This window comes from Osmerus mordax, chromosome 1, assembly GCF_038355195.1.
Source record: "Osmerus mordax isolate fOsmMor3 chromosome 1, fOsmMor3.pri, whole genome shotgun sequence".
Lineage (NCBI taxonomy): Eukaryota > Metazoa > Chordata > Actinopteri > Osmeriformes > Osmeridae > Osmerus > Osmerus mordax.
The window spans coordinates 23,333,859-23,352,685 of NC_090050.1; the positions used below are offsets into that span (position 1 = coordinate 23,333,859).

An 18,827-nucleotide genomic window follows, 5' to 3' on the forward strand; every position below is an offset into this window, starting at 1 on the left:
TTCTATGCAAAGATCTTCTCTGCTGCCTTTTTCTTCTTGTGGGAGCCCGTGACGGCGGTCCAGCCTGCATCTCTCATCCTCTTCATGGCCGCCAGCTTCAAGGCGTTCCCTGGGGACTTCTGAACAGCGGGGCTTTGATTCTAACACACAGAGAAGGCGTTCAAACACTGCTCAATGTCCTGAAAATTTCAATTGAGTTCAATTGAGAAACACAGAAATGTCAGTGAGGGTGTGTTGACTGATGTAGCGAGATGGTCTCTCCTCTCTCTCGTCACACAGGTGTGTCTCACCTTCTTAAACACGTGGACTTTAGACCAGTGTGCTGAGGACGCCCCCTGCTGGAGGCCTTGGAGCGGTTCTACGACTGCAAAGCTCTGAAAAGCACAGCAGCACACAGCGTTCAGCACGTGGACAGGCGTATGTGGCCGAGCGTAGCGCTGAGCTGGGAGGAGGGATGGAGGCTGGGAGGAGGGACGGAGGCTGGGAGGAGAGACGGAGGCTGGGAGGAGGGACGGAGGCTGAGAGGAGGGACGGAGGCTGGGAGGAGGGACGGAGGCTGGGAGGAGGGACGAAGGCTGGGAGGAGGGACGGAGGCTGGGAGGAGGGACGGAGGCTGGGAGAAGAGATGGAGGCTGGGAGGAGGGACGGAGGCTGAGAGGAGGGACGGAGGCTGGGAGGAGGGACGGAGGCTGGGAGGAGGGACGGAGGCTAGGAGGAGGGACGGGGGCTGGGAGGAGGGACGGGGGCTAGCTCGTTTGTTTACCAGCAGGTCAGCGTGCTCCGAGCTGTCAGACTTGGGGTCCAGCTCCAGGGTGGTCTGGCTCCAGGGCCCAGCCTTCTGAGTGGAGGGGGGGGTCCGGATTCTGTAGGACTGCAGAGAAGGCCATGAGATCAACACTCCACAGGAGAGAGAACAGAGAGATGATAAAGAGTCTGTAGTGAAAACAGAAAACCCTTGAGTTCCTACCTTAATGCGAGGAGTCTCCCCGACTCTGGTTCCATAACTCCATGACGGAGTCTGGAGGTCGCCACTCTTGGTTTCCTGGGCGACCAACAGTTATTAATAATGGTATTATCGTATGGTAAATGGAGCGCCAACATTTGAATTTCAATAGTTCTATCCCATAATACTCACTCTGACAGCAGGAGTAAAGGCCTGTATTTTACCGGCGCTCTGGGACGGGGTTTTCTGTTTGGTTTTGGAGAAATCAAACCCGTTCCTCTTGATGGACAGTCTGTCTGGTGTGTCCCAACATCTCCCCTCAGAAGCTGCGGCTGCATCAGACAGCTAGGTGTTGAACAAGGAGGATTACAAGTGAGGAAATGTGCCCCTTCAATATTGAACAGCTCCTCTGAGCGTCGGTTTACCTGCTTGCTCAGACTCTTGGGTAGTAGGTTGGATGGGTTGGTTTTCACAGATGCCAATTCTTCTTTCAGTTCTGCGATCTTCTGGATCAACTTCTCCTGAGGTCACAAACAACAGATGAAATCATAATAATTGTACTGTCCAAATCATATGACTGGAATTCACCATGTGTGCATTTGAAAACAAGTCCTCTGTCACCCCCTCCTTAGTTTCTTGATCCAGATGATTCTTCAGCCTGTCGTTCTCTATCTTGCTCTGCTCCAGCTCCAGCTCCTGGGGAGAGTCACACGTCAGTGCTGCTGCCAGGGGCTCTCTGGTGAACCCCGGCCTCTCCACGCTGAAAGCCCTCCAGGTGAGGATCGTACCAGGGCCGTTCTGCTGGTGTCTGCCTCCACGACGCTCCTCTTCTTCTCCTTCAGCTCGACGTCTTTCGCTTCCAGCATCTTGTCGTACTGGTTCTGCGTCAGGATCGCACGGAATATGGCTCGTTTCCACGGACGCTTCCGAGGACGTTTGATGTCACGTATCACATCAAACGTTTCGGAAGCGTCTTGTCGGAGAAATATTCTGTGTGATTCTGATTAGATCGGAGAGAAATCTCACTTTGTGCTTTTCCATCAGGGCAACCATGTCAGCGATCTTGTGTTGACACTTGATCTCTGCATCCTCCCTGCTCCTCACGGCCTCTCCAGCTGTGAGCTTCAGATCCTGCACCTGCAGGTGGACAAACATACCTCCGGTTTACTCGCCTATCACGTCAAAAAGGGAATGGAAACAGGAAGTCAGGACTAACCTCTTTCTGCAGCTCTGCTTCAGAAGATGACTTGGCAGCGACTTCATCGAGCAGTTCCTGATGTTTCTCCCTGCTGGACTTCTGAAGACTTTCTGCTGTTTCTTTCAGTTGGTTGATCTAAAATAGCCGACAAAAACATGTCTGTTTCATCCAGTCTGAGGAAGCGCCGGTCCCAGCCTATCGACTGTGCAGGCTGGCATCAGAGAACAGCATGTCTACAACACCATTCATATTTCACTGTGTTCCAGATGCTTTGTCCTTCAGAACGAGAGTCTCATACTTCACTTTCCAGCTGACAAGATCTTTCCGCATCTTTGGCGATCTGTTTTTTGAGCATTTTAGCCTGGAAACATCAAGGCGAGATTAGCTCTGGAATACTACCCTAGAGGCGAGGCAGAGATATTTCTTTACCACGCTACACACCTCTTTCTGATATTCCTCCTGATGTTTGTTTTTCGTGTCCAACTTAGTCTTCAGGCTGGACAGCTACAGAGAGAGAGACAGACAGGTGTGAGGCTGGACAGCTAGAGAGAGAGACAGACAGGTGTGAGGCTGGACAGCTAGAGAGAGAGACAGACAGGTGTGAGGCTGGACAGCTAGAGAGAGAGACACACAGGTGTGAGGTTGTAGTTCCTCACCTTGGTCTCCATGGCTCTGATGTGCTTCTCCTTCCTACTGATTTCCACCTGCAGACCTCCACACTACAGAGGAGCCAGGAGAGCCACGACTGATGTGAACTTAAGGTGATGAGCTACAGCTACAGTTTTCAAGATGGCTTTGGAATGGCCGACTTACGCTTTCATCAAGTTTCTTCTGCAGGTTCTCTGCTCCTTGACCTTGTTCTTCCAGCCTGGTGCTCAAAGAGCTCACCTCCTCCCTGTCGGATGGGAAAGTGTCCTCAGTGTCTACAACTACGACAGCTTAATAACAGTAAAGGTTCCAAGTGCTCCAGTCAGGTACCGTAGCTGATGGTTTTGATCTTCAAGCGCTTCGATTTCCTTTGAGATCTCTGTGCCTCTCGCTTCACTCTCCTGTTTCCGCACGTCAAAACATAGATGTATGACATCATCCCCTGCTCGACGATCATGTTTTATAGACAGCGTCAGCATGTTTAGCTCTAACCTTCAGGCGAGCCTCCAGGGTGTTGGCTTGGGAACATTTGTTCTCAGCCTGCTCTTGAACCGTCTTCTTCTCAAGTTGCAGCTCATTAAAACTCACCAACAGCTTGTCATATTTCACCCTGAGACCAAATCAAAATCCAGTTATTTCCAGTGGAGATGCATAGCTGCAGGGGGGTCTGCTTGATGTTTCTTTAGAACGAGAGAACTCACTCCTGCTGTGCTACGTCTCCTTGCAGCTGCTCTATCTCCTTGGTGGACCTTTTGTTTATTGTCATGGCAACAGACAACTGTTCTTCTATCTCCTGTGTTTGGGCCTGAGAATCAGACAACATGATGAGCTTTAACGTCTGGTCTGTTCACACCATAAGGACTTGAGTGATGAGAACAATGTTTTATTATGTGAGCCAAGAAACTGTGATAAAAGGACTCCAACCTCACTCACCTGTGTCTTGTTCCTCAGATCGCTGTGGGCCTTTTCAGCTTCCTGAAGTGCCTTCTCCAGTAAGGTCTTCTCGGTCTCCAGGATCTGTACTTTGGTCTACGAGGGATAGAACAGCAGTGCTTGGGCTGTTCAAACTGAGTCCTGACACAGCACATTCAGACGGCCAGGCCTCAGCCAGGCCTGATTCCGGCTGTCACAGTGACTTGTCTTGTGGTCTCACCTGGTAGCGCTGGACTTGGTCCCTCTTCCCTGCCAGCTCAGACGACAGCAGCGTAGCTTGTCTATCAGCAGCTTCTATCTTTTCCCTCAGTGACTCGATGGATTTAGATTTCACATCCTAAACAAGACCATTTCATTTATATATATTTATGTTTTTTAAGACTACACTGCCAGACATTACGTGCAAATGTGTGTCCACAAATACTACAAATTACCAGTTCCTCCTCAAGTACTTGTATCTGTCCATCTTTCTCTTCGTTATGTTTATTCATTTCTCCTTAAATAAAAACAAAACAAAACAATCTCCTATCTATTCATACAGGGCTTCAATGCCACAATGTGCTCTCTCTATAATCCCTGATCTGATGCAGTACCTGCCCGGATCCTGTTCTCCTGCAGCTCCTCAGAGACGGACACCATCTTTACTTCCAGCTCTTGCGCCCTGGAAAAAAAAGTCACAAGAGACCCACAGGGAGGTAAACAGCCACTCTGCCATCCTGCACAGACCAGCAGAGCAGTGCTGTCACTTCCATGCACCAGCTACTGTCTAGTTTAGTTCCTGGTTTACATTTACATTTAGTCATTTAGCAGACACTCTTATCCAGAGCGACTTACAGTAAGTACAGGGACATTCTCCCCAAGTAGGGTGAAGTGCCTTGCCCAAGGACACAACGTCATTTGGCATGGCCGGGAATTGAACCAACAACCTTCTGATTAATAGCCCGACTCCCTAACCGCTCAGCCATCTGACCCCCCTAGGGCTCTGTCTCCTGCTCCAGGGTCCATCCTCCCACTCACCCGTGACAAGCTCCAGCCCTACCTCTCTGTCTCCCGTGCCAGGAAGGTCTGTAGCTCCTGCACGGTGGCCTGAGCCTGGGCCAGCTGGCCTTCTTGAGTAGCCCTAGTCTGGTGGAGCTCTTCTAGGCTGGCGTCTTTCTGGAGGACGATCTGGGCAGTCTCCTCTTTGTTCAGCTCCAGCGCAGTGGAAATTGCTTTTCTATTTTCCTGCGCGAAAACACAGGTAAACAAACATAACATGATGTACAATTCTGTACACAGTCTTTATAAAACCATAAGAAAATCATTGATTCATGAAATGTTTACATCCAGAAACATCTTTCCATATCCTGACCTCGCTTTCTTTAAGAAGTTCTTCTGCGGTGCGTAGCTTCTCTGACAGAGCCTGGCGCTCTTGGTGAGAGCTGTGAAGGACGTCCTGGTGCAGCTCTGCTCAGAGACACAAGGAGCCGCAGCGAACAGTGGGTCATAAACATCCACTTAGCATTAGAGCAGCCTTTCTCAACCCTGGTCCTCAGGGCTCACAGCCCTGCATGTTTTAGATGTTTCCCAGCTCCACCACACCCGATTCATATCAATGGGTCGTTACCAAGCTTCTGCTGAACTTGATTATGACACATTCATTTGAATCAGGTGTGTTGGAGCAGGGAAATAGCATGCAGGGCACGGGGTCCCTGAGGACCAGGGTTGAGAGAGACTGCATTAGAGCGTAGTCTTGATGGGCTGTTCCTACGTGCGGCCTGCTGCAGATGTTGGCAGCTCTCCTGTGCTTCCTGCAGGTGGAGGAGGATGGCCTGCAGCTCCTTCTCCTTCTCCTTCAGGGCCGCTTGAAGCTGCTCTACCTGCCAAGGTACCGTCACGGTTACACAGTGTCAGAGCTTCCAATGTACAACATCACAGCACGTGCATGATTGATCAAAGGTAACTAGCCTGTCATGGTCTTGGAATGTGTGTCCATGTAGATGTTTGCGATTGATAGGTTTACACTAACCTCTTGTTCCTTCGTGTTGATTTCTTCCCCAAACTTCTCCTTCAGATTGTCAAACTGTAGCAATCCCTCTTTAACTGAGTCCGAAATTTCAAATGAATTGATTTACTTCATTACTGTGCAAAGTTAAGACAAAACAATTATGAAATTAAATGTAATGCTAATGTAACAGACTAGATCTATGTTACGTTGGACAGTTACCTTTTTGCATTTCACAACGGTCAAACTGTGCTTGCAGCCGAAGGCTCTCAAAAGCAGCTATCATCCTCTGCAAAGAAATAAAAAACTCAAGCAGAAATACAAGAGAAAAACTATTTGCATCTGGCACCAGTGGATTAGTCCGTCTTAAATATTCACCTGAATATTCTCCCTGTTTTCCATAAAGAGTTGCTGTGTCTCCTCTCTTTCAGACTCAACTAAGAGAGCAAAGGAGAAAGATGTACATTACATTTACATTTAGTCATTTAGCAGACGCTCTTATCCAGAGCGACTTACAGTAAGTACAGGGACATTCCCCCTGAGGCAAGTAGGGTGAAGTGCCTTGCCCAAGGACACAACATCATTTGGCACGGCCGGGAATCGAACTGGCAACCTTCAGATTACTAGCCCGATTCCCTAACCGCTCAGCCACCTGACTCCCCATGTAGTCATCAGATAACACCAACAAGATGCTTGTTTTGATTCAGCCTGGGGCTCCACTGAGATAATTTTCAGTTTTTATTTAACTCACACAGATGCATCTTGTCTGCTGATCTCTGGAACGTATCCTTCAGTATGTTACACAAATTGCGTGTTGCATTATTTCTGTGGCGAGAATAAAAATAGGTTATTAACGTTGTGTTACGATAAAATATGTAGTGTTTTTTTTTAATATCTGTTTAATAGTAAAATATTCCTCTTGTTCAGCACTGTACTCCTTCAACAATCAGACTGGAGTTTGACAGCTCCAGTCCAGCTGGGTCTGCTTAATAAGGCAGAAAACATACTTATTCCTCAGATCCTCGTTTTCACTGATCTGTTCTTCCAGTTTAATGCTGAGACTTTCATTTCCAAACTGTGATATGCAGAAATGCTTCCATTAGATACTTGCTTGCCATGAATGTACAGTAGCAAAAAGACAAGGTGGAAGTTTTGTTCCTGCATAGCAAAATCAACTGTGATGTTGGATACCTGTAAGTCCTGGATGGCTTTGCGCTGCGTTTCAATAGTTCTTTTGTTTTCTTGCAGTTTTCTCTCTCTTTGGACCGTCTCAGAGTCTACTTGGACTTTCCAACACTTTATTTTCTCAACTTCATCAAAGAGTTTTGAATATAACTTTCCAGATGTGCCTTTAGTCTGAGGAATATGTTCACAAAATATTGAAAACCAAAAATACTCCAGGCACTGTTAAATAACAAATACTACTGCAATGAAATCTGTTCTCCTGTTTGCCCTACTGAAGAATGTATGCCAAGAAGATTAAGGTTGACATTATGGGATTTAGTGTCTCAGGAGGAATATATCATCATTAGAGCTTGGCTCAGAAACACAAACATCCTTTCCAAACTCACCTCTACTTTTTCTACAGGTGAGACAAAAGTAATCTTGGACACATCTTTGGAAAACAGAGCCAGTTGAAGTCAGACATTGTGAGCAAAATGGAAATAGGTATGATATGCATACTGCACAGCAGAGTTGTGTAATAATACCTGCTTTAGGTTTAGTGGATCCCATATTTGTAATGGGGATGGTAAAGTGAGTCTCTTTGTCAAATTGTTTACTGTAACCCTGTTAAATCAAGAAAGTCAGTAGCCTAATACTGTAGTTACTGCTGAGTGACAATGCTGCAACAGAAAATGAACACTGATGAATGAGTGAACCTGAATGTACAAGCTAGTTTGAGTCAAAGTCAGTGGCTTGGCATTAAGTTGACAGCTAGCGCTTTGTAGACTCATTGTACCTTACTGTACCTGTTGCGCGGTGTTCATGACTCCAAAATCGTCTACAGATTCCTGAGGTTTCACGGCAGAAATCTGTCCTGGGTTCACTCTGGGAGGCACCATTAACTTGAAGTGGAAACACTTGTCCCGCTCCATTCCTAGTACTTGGCAGGAATCTTTCTAAAGGCAAGAAAGTTAGCCTACTGTACAGTACTACAGTAGCTAGCTAGTACAGTCATTTCTGGCCACTTTTTTTCAAACCTACAGTACAGTAGGCTAGCGTATGTTACAGTAGAGCTAGCTACTAAACGTCCATTAGTCTATGTAATATCTTAAATTAGCAGAGGATAAACGCAAATATAGTTTAAGATAGCTAGCTAGTAAACTTGCTAATAGCCTACTGTACAGTATGCTAGCGGTCAACTGTACAAAGTAACAGCTTGTTGAGAGCTGCAAAATATTGTTACAATCGCTAGCTACTGATACATTGGAATAACGATAATTTCGTGATACTACTCTATATGAAGTTAGCTAGCTAACTAACTATAACTTTACCTATCCGCAGTCCAAGACAAAACGGTTTTGACGGGTTTTTTTTTTTTTCCAACGGTTTCTGTTATCTCCGCCAGCATATGCACGAGCTGAGGACTTGTTCTGGCGCGGGAGTCGATCTCATTCAGAACCAAGCGGATGCGTACAGTTAAATCAATTAAATCAGTTTATAACAGTTTATTGAGTATAACAGCTCCCTCTTCTGTGAAATTGCTTTATTGAACAATGTTGCAATATTAGTGGCACATAATATACGTCATTCCAGTCATACCAACGTTTCTGATTTTTCATTAGTCATCTTATGGGGAGACAACATTTTACTATTGTGTGAAAATGTAAATCTTCACTGATTCATTACTTCAGCTTCCCAATGAAACGTCTACTTGGTAATAGCAAAATGTAGGAGACTCACTGACACTTCAATGATGATGAGGCACACGCATGGAGAATAGTTTGTCAAATCCCACCCGTCTCGTATTTTATTCTCGTAGCACGGCATATGCACACCTTCAATGATGACAGGAATGAATAAGAAAAATTGTTCTAACCCAAACGTTATCTGACAGAGGTCTTAGTGACACATCACATTTAAATGTTTATAATGGAGTAGAATATATATTCAGTCAAAGTAATAATACACAAAATCCTTATTAATGTGTCACTGTGTCATATTGCAAATATTTCATGAGGCTTTCAGGAGTAAATAAATCAACTTGCAATGCAGATACATGTCTGTTCTCAACAATATTGCAAAGGATAGGTGAATTCTACAGCCTTTAAAAATGTTTTCATAGAAAACATTAGCAGTTATAATTTGGACACACATATATTGCTAATGCTTGAAGTACATTGTTGACATTGCAACTGATTCATGAATTCCCTGTCTTTCCTCACACACTAACTACAACGAAGCCTCAATTAGTTCTGCTTCTGTCATCAGTGTTAATAATACAGTCATGAAGAGAGGTAACTAGAAATGCAGTCGATCACAATCTGTTTTTCTTCCTGAAGTCTGTTCATATAGACTAGCACCACAGCAGTGCTTTGGCATATACATTAACACGTTCACATCTTTACACATTAAGAAAGCCGTCAGATTGAACGTTAGACAGCTTCTTCAGCAGCTCCCGGCTCGTCGATAAAAGCTTCCAACTCCTTGGCGGTGTTGTTCTTGTTAGACAAGTCTTCTCTGTCCTCCCTCTTGACTCTCCTCTCCTCCTCTTTCTTCTCCTTGTCCAGCAGCCGGTAGTTGATGCCCATTCCCACGAACAGGAAGACGCTGGCCACGACCAGAATCACCCCACAGATCCAGTATGTGTACTTGTAGTCATGGTAGATGTCTTTGAATCGTCCTATAGATAAATCATTGAAATCATAATTACATGATGATAATAATGGGAGTCAGGTGGCTGAGCGGTGAGGGAGTCCTTGGGCAAGGCACTTCACCCTACTTGCCTCGGGGGAATGTCCCTGTACTTACTGTAAGTCGCTCTGGATAAGAGCGTCTGCTAAATGACTAAATGTAAATGTAATAACATAAATGTTTTCAGTTAACATATGACATATTAAATCCCATAATAATCCCGGTTGAGAGTGTAAGGGAATCCCTGTCATGACAGCCGGTGTGAAACCCTACTCACCCAGCAGAGGCGGCCCTAGCAACACAGGCCCGCACTCCACGATGGTGACCAGGCCAACCGCGCTGGAGAAGCGCTGGGTTCCCACCAGGTCCATAAGGGTCTCGAACAACACCGAGCTCAGCCAGCCAAAGGCAAAACCAAAGAACAGGGAGTAGATGACGAAGCCGGTGTAGTCAACAGAGATGGGGGCTAGCAGATGACACACGCCGTTGTACAGCACAGAGGCCGCGAAGAAGTACTGGATCCTGGGCCGGACCCACTTGGTGTTGGCCAGGAGCCCCATGGAGGGCCGGGCGACCATGTCCACGAAGGCCAGGACGGAGAGCAGGAAGGCAGCCTTCTCTTTGGGGATGTCCTTGCTCTTAGCGAAGTTGCTGAGGAACACCAGCGGGGTGAAGAGTCCGAAGAACATGATGACGTTGCCCAGGAGGTAGAGGAGGAAACCTCGGTGCTTGAAGAGCGACAGGTCGATGACGCTGTTCACTTTCTCCATGCACGTCTTCTTCGGGCCGTCCGGGTCGATGACAGCCGGCTGGGGCTTGGGCCCGATGGGTCTCATGAGAGAACCGGCCACGCAGCAGTTGAGGAGCAGCCCTCCCAGGATGAGGAAGCTGCCTCTCCAGCCGAAGTGATCGAAGAACCAGCTGTTCAGAGGGGCCAGCGTGGACAGGAAGACCGGGCTCCCAGCCATGGCGATCCCATTGGCTATGGGTCTCTTCTTGTAGAAGTACTTGCCAATCATAGTGAGGGCCGGATTGAGATTGAATGCCAGACCCAGACCTGTTAGAACAGACTGTTAGGCTTGGGAATAACCGACAGAAGCGTTTTCACATTTGGATGTCAAAGACCCAAATTTATCATGTGAGAGAGTGATAAAGGAAGTGAGTTGACAAGAGTTGACACTAGGTAGCGACAGAGTTCATGGAGAACAAAAAAACATTTAAGGCCAGAAAGGAAGCCATAAGAAAATACCTCCCACCACTCCCACACAGAAGTAGAGGCCTTCGACAGAGTTGCAGAAAGAGGCGGCAATCAGGCCGCTGCCAGCCAAACAGCCTCCCAGCATCATGATGGGTCGGCTGCCATACTTGTTCACCAGGATACTGCTGATGGGCCCTGGGAGGGAGAGGAGAGGGAGAAAGGTAGGGAGGGGGAGGAGAGGGAGAGGAGAGGGAGAGGAGAGGGAGAGGAGAGGGAGAGGAAAGGGTGAAAGGTAGGGAGGGGGAGGAGAGGGAGAGGAGAGGGAGAGGAAAGGGTGAAAGGTAGGGAGGGGGAGGAGAGGGAGAGGAGAGGGAGAGGAGAGGGAGAGGAGAGGGGGAGGAGAGGGAGAGGAAAGGGTGAAAGGTAGGGAGGGGGAGGAGAGGGAGAGGAGAGGGGGAGGAGAGGGAGAGGAAAGGGTGAAAGGTAGGGAGGGGGAGGAGAGGGGGAGGAGAGGGAGAGGAGAGGGAGAGGAGAGGGAGAGGAAAGGGTGAAAGGTAGGGAGGGGGAGGAAGACAAGAGGAAGAGAGGGAGAGGAGGAGAGACCAGCAGAGGGACAGAGGAGAGAAGAGAGAAGGAGGAGGGTGGATGAGGAGAGGGAGAGATGAGGAGGAAAGAGGGGAGGAGGAGAGGGAGAGAAGAGGAGAAGTAGAGAGGATGAAATCACGACAATACACAGCCAAGCTGATTATCTGCAAGTTATGAGTATGTAGTTATGTTTGACTATAAATGTCAACATTGCATTGTGGATTTACATGCTGCATGGGGCTGCAAAATAGGTTTTTAATTCCTTTACGTTCATTTGCTAACAGTGCCACCTACAGACAATGCCTTTTGTCAATACAAGTTCAAACCAGTCTTTTTACTGCGAACATTTCAGAGAACAAAAATATGTTTGGCCACCAGAGGGCCTCAGATGCACACCTCTGGCCTGTCACTGAAATCACACAACTTCTGCAATAATTTCTCTCACTGCTGCACTGCAGTAATATTTCTGCCATCAACACCATTCACAATACAATCTCACACAAAACAAGACACTCATGGTGAATTGATGGATTGCAAGTTGACAGGCGATGCTGCGACTGACTCGAGTGCTGAGAATGAGAACGGACTCTCTTCAGTGTGGTGATCCTTTGTGGTCTCAAGCTAAGGACGGGTGGAACTGGGGATGTATGCAGTTGTCAATGAGGGTAACATACATACATATTTACTGTCTGTATATAGGCCTACATACATACAGAGAGAGGGGGGAAGAGAGAGAGGGGGAGGGGAGAGAGACAGAGGGAAAAGGAAAGAGAGAATCTAAATATATGAGGAGGTGGAAAACAGTGGAGATATTGACCATAAACCCACACCTAACTCACTAGGATATGTAAACACGCGCCTAAATGGCATGGAGGTATCAGCTGGCCGCCCGCCACATCCCTGTCAGGCCCGCCGCGACGGCCCAACGGGCGAACAAGTCAGGATCCACGAGCTTGAAGACGCTTCGGCCTCTCTCTGCCAAACCCCAGCGCCTCGCCACAAACCCAAATGGAACCTGACAGTTTTTGTTTAGAGGTTGTCCAGACTCATTTGCTGGCACGGAGCAGGACAAAGGCTGGTTAGTTTCTAATGCGAGCCCGGCTGAATGCAAACAACGACTTTCCTCTGCTCTGTCTCCGAGGGAACAGTTGATCTGGAAGAAAGGTCAGGCCACCAAGCCATGTAGATTATTAGACCAACGCCAGATGGGAAGTTGATGGAGGTGGTGGATGTCTGACAGTGTTCAGTGAGGACACCCCCTCTTGAGCCCCTGCAATCACTCACAGGAGTAGAATCACACTCCACTTTGTGTGCGGTCTAATGTGTTGATCTGCTGTAAGGTGACCTCACAGTCAGAAGGCCTGGCTTTAGTGATCCGGCTTTGGGCTGTGTGAAATAACGACGTCTGTAGAGAGTTTGAGTCCCACAGAATTCTGGCTTCTTACAAGGTCACAGATCGGCCCACACAGTTATTTGGATGTCATGTGCACTCAGTCATGTGGCCTGAACAACCAAGCCAACAGACTACTCCGAAGAGAGAGAGAGAGAGAGAGAGAGAGAGAGAGAGAGAGAGAGAGAGAGAGAGAGAGAGAGAGAGAGAGAAAGAGAGAGAAAAAGAGAGAGAAAAAGAGAGAGAAAAAGAGAGAGAGAAGAGAGACAGACAGACAGTGAGAGAGGGAGAGAAAGAAAAGAAAGACTGAGAGTATGTATGTCAGATGGAGATGAAAAGAAAGAATGAGCGAGAGAAAGAGGGAGAGAAAGAGGGAGAGAAAGAGGGAGAGAAAGAGGGAGAGAAAGAGAGAGAGAAAGAGGGAAAGAAAGTAAGAAAGAGACGGGGAAACAGTTTTAGACCCTTGGCTCTGAAGCCCTTGATTGTGTCCTGTGGCTGAGAGCTGTCTTCTGATGAGAGGGGGGGGTGGGGCTGCTGAACAATAAACAGCATTGATCCCCTGGGGGGGATCACCGCCACGGTGTAGTAGAGTAAAAAGAGCTTATTTGGCCCAAATACACACAGACTTTACACACACTGCACTGATCCTTGATGTAAACTATGGGCTAAATTATTTACAAACTATTTCAGACGTTTCTCCTGAGAGACAAGCTGGGACTGAGGCTTGAGCTTGCCTCGCGTAACTGATCATGGAACGAACTAGTTAACTCGTGTTTTCTTTGAGACTCACAGTATTTCTTGTTCAAAGCCTAACACAGGCATTAAGCTACCCGCATGCTTGCATTCCTTTGATACCACCTTAAAAAAAATTGCATTTTGTATGACCAACTTAAAATGACGTGTTTACTAGTTTGGATAAAAAAGGCTTGTTTGACTTTGCCCCTGGAGAGAGCAGGACCATTCAGAGAGAGCCCGGGCTTTGTGTTGCGTGTTCTCCAGGTCCTTCGCTGGTCTGCAGGGGACTGAGAAGCGGCTCTCAGATTAAAGCCCTGTACGTGCTGAATGTCACGCAGATGAAAGGAAATGTTTCAAGGCTTGGCAGGAGAGTCCCGTCTGACATCACCGAGCTTTGTGATTCGTCCAGTCAGCGGGGGAGCACCCCCCTTCCCCCTGGACGTCCCTCTGCCCGGACACTTCCATGTAAAGCACCCTCACCTGCTCTCCCCTCACAACACTGATCCGGTCCACATCAACAAGACAATGGGGCTGAAACCAAACACAGGACCCTGGAGACAGATATAGTTGCACTCTTTCAGAACGACTCCTCAATGGAGGGATTTAAGAGCTCGGAAGACCTCATTCGTCCTGGTTCCACAAGAGCGGTGTGGGACCCAAGCCCCGACGACTCGTTCCAGACAACGCTCTTAATCTTGATCTCGCGCTCCGTGACCTCAGAGGACACAGACGACGGGTGGGAACCTGGGCGAGCTCTGTGTGTCTGAGGAGGAGGAATGTGGGTGGTGCGGAGGTAATGGACCTCCGTCCACAAGACAGAGCACCTGCAGTCTCAGGAGGAGGTGGAGGAATACTGAGCAGGGAGCAGAGACTGTGGGCACCAAAGTCAGATATTAGGCGTATTTCCACAAATGTAAAAGCACCTGGTGGTCGTGGGGTTGTTATAGACTTGGCAAAAGCTGTGTGAAGTTACGCCATGGCAGCCTAACAATGCATTCTTATTGCTGTGGATTGTTTCTGACGGTGCGGTGCCTCACAAAGCACTTACTATGTTTTAGTGCGTTTGACATTTTCAAAATGTTCGGGGCTACAAATAGGGCATGTGGAAAGTTCAGGATCAGAAGCACATACATATTTTAATGTATTTTGGGACATGTATCAAGGAACAGTCTGTCTTAAAGGCAGGGTATCTAATATGTTTGATAAGCTCTTATTTGCCTAAATAAACTTCACATCTCGATAGCAACAAATACATATAAAGGTTTGACGGCAATATGAAATCAATCTGACATCTGTGGGCCTTGTTGCCAACACAGTTAGCTACCTTACCAAGGCAACCCTCACCCTAACTCTAACCCTAAATTTAACCCTAACCCTAGCTCTACAATAAATGTACAGAAAGCGTATAAAGAAGGGCAATTTATGTAGTCAGGATGCACGTTCATGTGTTTTGTGGGAGGGGGTGGGGTATTTTGGTTTGAATCGTCTCAAACAGAAACTAAAATAGTTAGCTTCGAAAAACTCGCCTAACCCAGCTTTAACTAGCCACATTGCAAAGCAACCCCATCTCATTTACCCAGAACAGTGAACGAAAAAATTCACAATATGGCTTTGCTGAGTGATTCTGTTGAATTTCCCTGTCCCTGGAAAACATAAAACAAACCGCAAATCAAACAAAACATGACCCTGCATTCAGTCAGCGTGTTTACGGGCAGCTGTTGTTGTTTATGTCATGTATATGCTAGGTTGCTTTGAGTTGTCCTGTTCAAAGAATGTCAGTGCCCAGTCTGACCCTGTGTTGTTCTGTGCATCTGACAATAAAATAACTTGAACTTGAACTTGTTTGTGTTGGACGCCGGGAGCGTCAGCTCCACTGACCTCCTGCGTACATGACGGCCAGCATGATGGAGGAGATCCAGGACACCTGGCTGCTCGACACGTCGAAGATCACCTCTATCTCCTTGAAGAAGACGGTGATGGACTTGGGGAAGGCGTAGGAGAAGCCGATGGAGATGAAAGCCCCCACCACCACCGCCCAGCCCCAGCCCCCCTCTGGGGGAGTGTAGCCCTGAGGGCCCCCTATGGCAGGGGGCATGCCGACGCACTGATGTCCCTCCGACGAACTCTGCCCGAACTCCGCCCGGCAACAGGAGCCTGTTGAGGAGAAAAAGATGCAAGTCGAGTTAGTCAGCAGTTAAAAAGTGGTGTCTGTAGCATTCTAAGTCAGGGAGAAACAGTGCCACTGATGTGGTTCTAGATTCAAGATGTGACGTGTTGTTTTTATTTGAACGGCCAACTGTTTTCTCCTCTCACTGACAGTCTCAGCAGGAGCGTTTGATAGCCAAATATTCATCCAAATGTTGTTTTCCCCAGATGAAACAAGGTTTGTTTACGGGGGAGTCTGCAGTGAGCCTTACATCAACTCAGCTAAATAAAACACTGGAGGACTGCCTAGAGGGTGCCTTTATAAATCATATAGGTGGACTTTCTTATAGATTTCAAGTAATATTAGAAGTGTATAGTAACATTCCCTCTGTCTCCCCCAGCCTCCCCCAGCCTCACAGCACAGCCTCCCCCAGCCTCAAAGTACAGCCTCACAGTACAGCCTCACAGCACAGCCTCATAGCACAGCCTCCCCCAGCCTCACAGTACAGCCTCACAGTACAGCCTCACAGCACAGCCTCACAGCACAGCCTCACAGCACAGCCTCCCCCAGCCTCACAGCACACCCTCACAGTACAGCCTCACAGTACAGCCTCACAGCACAGCCTCACAGCACAGCCTCACAGCACAGCCTAGTTGGAGTAGTTCTCACTTGCAATGATAATGTGGTTGATGATGATGATGATGATTAGAATGATGACTGATTAATGATCTCATTAAGAGATGATTAGGATGATGAGGGAGACCACAATAAAGAAGGTGATGAAGAGAGAGAAGCTGATATTGTTGAAGATTAATAGGATGTTGAAAATAACCGTGACAATATGAGAAATGTGTCGCTACAACATTTAGACCGTTTTCATTTGGGAGGTGTGTGAATAGACTGAGATTATAAGCGTTGTGGTAGCTGTCTTTAAACAGGGTTCCCGGTTTGTTGATTCAGGAGTTTAAGTGAAGCCGCTTGGGATTCCTCACGTCTGCAAGCTGTGATAAGAGTTGCTGGAGTGTGAAGGAATTGATTCTCCATTGAAGATCTATGGGGAAACTTGGACATTTTACATAAGACTTTAATCCTAGTGTGACTTAAGAAGTTCATATTTTAGGTAAATGTAGGTGGCCCAAAATTACCGAATTAAATGATGTTCTTTCCTGGCGTGTAGAACAGGATGTTTCAGCCGTTTTAGGAACCATAGAATACGTTCTAGTGAACCAGGTTGAAATGAATCATGAGTTGCTAAGTGATCGTAAAAACATGAAACACCTCTTTACTGTGACATTTGTACATTTACATTTAGCAGATGCTCTTATCCAGAATGACTTACAGTAAGTACAGGGACATTCCCCCGAGGCAAGTAGGGTGAAGTGCCTTGCCCAAGGACACAACGTCAGTTGGCATGACCGGGAATCGAACTGGCAACCTTCGGATTACTAGCCCGATTCCCTCACTGCTCAGCCACCTGACTCCCTATTTGTCCAGTCAAACTCTCTTAACACGACATGTCCTGAAAACGATTAAACAGTGCAAGTGTCACATTACAGCTACCGCAGTCTAGGAATTGCAGGCTCTGTACAATTGCAACAAAGGTCAGTTCAAAGTCATACCGTCTGAAAATAGTTCCAGCGTTTTTAAGAGGCTGAACCGACTCATGTGTTTTGGAGTTGGATGTTCTTACGTGCTGGGGTTGTAACCTGGGTCACTATCGGTCGACAACTCTCTCATTCCAATGGATGAAATGAGAAAACAACGTTTTCAAGTAAATGCTGTCGGACTGCTCAACACTCACACACAAACATCAAGAAGGAAACTTCCGGGGAGGGAATATACAGAAAGTCTGCAACTTTCTGTCAACACAGAAAAGATTGATATTCTTGATATTGCTATTTTTAGTATCTAAAATACGTTGGGGGCCACGAGTTCATCAAAGCTCCGCGCAAGATTGAAACTGGAATCTGTCACGAGCAGGGGGCAGAAACAATGCAGGCCAGTGGTCTAAAATAGCCAGGCAGCGAGGGCAGAGGGACTTTAGAGTCAGCAGCGTGGCTCTGTGGTTAGGGGACGTGGACTGAGTCACAGTGAGGGCCTTCTCTCCTCGCACAAGGTCAGATCCCCAGCAGCCCTCCCCTCCAGTCGGAGAGGCGACGGGGGGCCGTCATCGCCCGCCAGCCCCGGGACCTGGCATTTAAGCGAAACATGCTGTCCAAAATGGAATTGTGACAAACGCAGGCGTGCCGAGATCAGAAGCAGAGGAGGTGTTGCACTAATGTGAGGCTGTTTCTGTATTGCAAGGCTGAGCCGTGCTCCGTGAAAGCTTGGATTTGTGTGAAAGACTCGGAAAGAATGACTGTGAGACAGGGGATGCTGGGGGGGGGGGGGGGGGGGGGGGTTCACTGTCCTCAGTCATAAACACTGTGGCCTGGATCTGGGTGTCTTATACACTCTGGGATTTAAGCCTGTGATCTCTTGATCTACGTTCACATGCTCTAACTACGGGGCTTTACCCTTCATTGTGTTAAACCACATGAAACCATTCAGTTCCTGAACCTGTCTCCGAATACCAGCTGACATTTTTCAGCGCGTTGAAATATAGTTTTGCAGATCTTACCTTAGCAGAGGTTCCCAGGTGGAGTAGGTTAGCAGATTGGGATGAGTAGCTAGCGTTGGATCAATTTCAACACAAGGCGCTCAGCATTTTACCTCCAGGGAGGAACTCACTCTTGGAAGCAGCCAACACTTCTACACAAGATTCCTTCCAGAGGTCTGAGGTAATCCAGTGAAACGGACCTGAATTCACCTCTGATGTCACCCTGCCAAAAACAGCCAAGGGGTGCAGTCTTACAGTTCTGCAGCAACTTCACACTTAGAGACTGTCAGATGCTGAAGTGAAGTTGACCAAGTTTGTAGCCTCATACAAACAGCTGGGCAGGCCTGGCTGTATTGTAGGAAACATTGATGTCAGTCCACCTCTGATTGGCTGACTGGGGCTCAGTGCCATGCCTCTAAAATAGTCCCAGCACCCTCCTCCTCTGTAGTAAGTCCAGCCCACAGCATGCTGGCCACTCCACAGAAATCCCCGAGGACCGATCTGGGACTACAGCACAGCTCTGCTCCCTCAGAGATAACACACTCGCAGCCCATAGGTTTCCTTAATAATCAGATCCACAATGAACATGATAGGGTGTTGGGAGTTGCGTCAA

The 18,827-nt window shown here is 47.5% G+C and overlaps 2 protein-coding genes across 2 annotated transcripts; both read right to left on the reverse strand.

Annotated features, from left to right (window-relative positions):
• Positions 1-2: 2 nt before the first annotated feature.
• On the reverse strand, positions 3-7,802 carry sycp1 (synaptonemal complex protein 1). The gene is made up of 21 exons (XM_067234932.1): positions 7,677-7,802; positions 6,898-7,062; positions 6,714-6,781; positions 6,458-6,531; positions 6,085-6,143; positions 5,929-5,995; positions 5,725-5,804; positions 5,473-5,575; positions 5,074-5,168; positions 4,762-4,946; positions 4,316-4,383; positions 4,157-4,218; positions 2,160-2,225; positions 1,970-2,080; positions 1,732-1,824; positions 1,565-1,639; positions 1,369-1,464; positions 1,136-1,288; positions 968-1,042; positions 764-871; positions 3-140 (listed from the first exon to the last, which is right to left on the reverse strand). The coding sequence occupies exons 1-21, from the start codon at positions 7,800-7,802 to the stop codon at positions 3-5; spliced, it is 2,067 nt and encodes a 688-aa protein (XP_067091033.1).
• Positions 7,803-8,351: 549 nt separating this feature from the next.
• Positions 8,352-18,604, reverse strand: slc16a1a (solute carrier family 16 member 1a). The gene is made up of 5 exons (XM_067244268.1): positions 18,236-18,604; positions 15,348-15,623; positions 10,811-10,954; positions 9,839-10,618; positions 8,352-9,550 (listed from the first exon to the last, which is right to left on the reverse strand). The coding sequence occupies exons 2-5, from the start codon at positions 15,562-15,564 to the stop codon at positions 9,303-9,305; spliced, it is 1,389 nt and encodes a 462-aa protein (XP_067100369.1). The 5' UTR covers positions 15,565-15,623; positions 18,236-18,604; the 3' UTR covers positions 8,352-9,302.
• Between the last annotated feature and the right edge of the window lie 223 nt (positions 18,605-18,827).

What these genes read in the sequence shown, in the direction of transcription:
- sycp1 (XM_067234932.1), bottom strand. Translation starts at nt 7,802, where the DNA reads ATGGAGCGGGACAAGTGTTTCCACTTCAAGTTAATGGTGCCTCCCAGA. An exon ending in AAAACAGGGAGAATATTCAG is followed by an intron (nt 5,996 to 6,084) that starts GTGAATATTTAA and finishes ATTTCTTTGCAG; the next exon opens with AGGATGATAGCTGCTTTTGA. An exon ending in ACATCTGCAGCAGGCCGCAC is followed by an intron (nt 5,169 to 5,472) that starts GTAGGAACAGCC and finishes GTCTCTGAGCAG; the next exon opens with AGCTGCACCAGGACGTCCTT.
- slc16a1a (XM_067244268.1), bottom strand. Translation starts at nt 15,564, where the DNA reads ATGCCCCCTGCCATAGGGGGCCCTCAGGGCTACACTCCCCCAGAGGGG. An exon ending in GGCCGTCATGTACGCAGGAG is followed by an intron (nt 10,955 to 15,347) that starts GTCAGTGGAGCT and finishes TCTCCCTCCCAG; the next exon opens with GGCCCATCAGCAGTATCCTG. An exon ending in GCTAGGGCCGCCTCTGCTGG is followed by an intron (nt 9,551 to 9,838) that starts GTGAGTAGGGTT and finishes ATTTATCTATAG; the next exon opens with GACGATTCAAAGACATCTAC.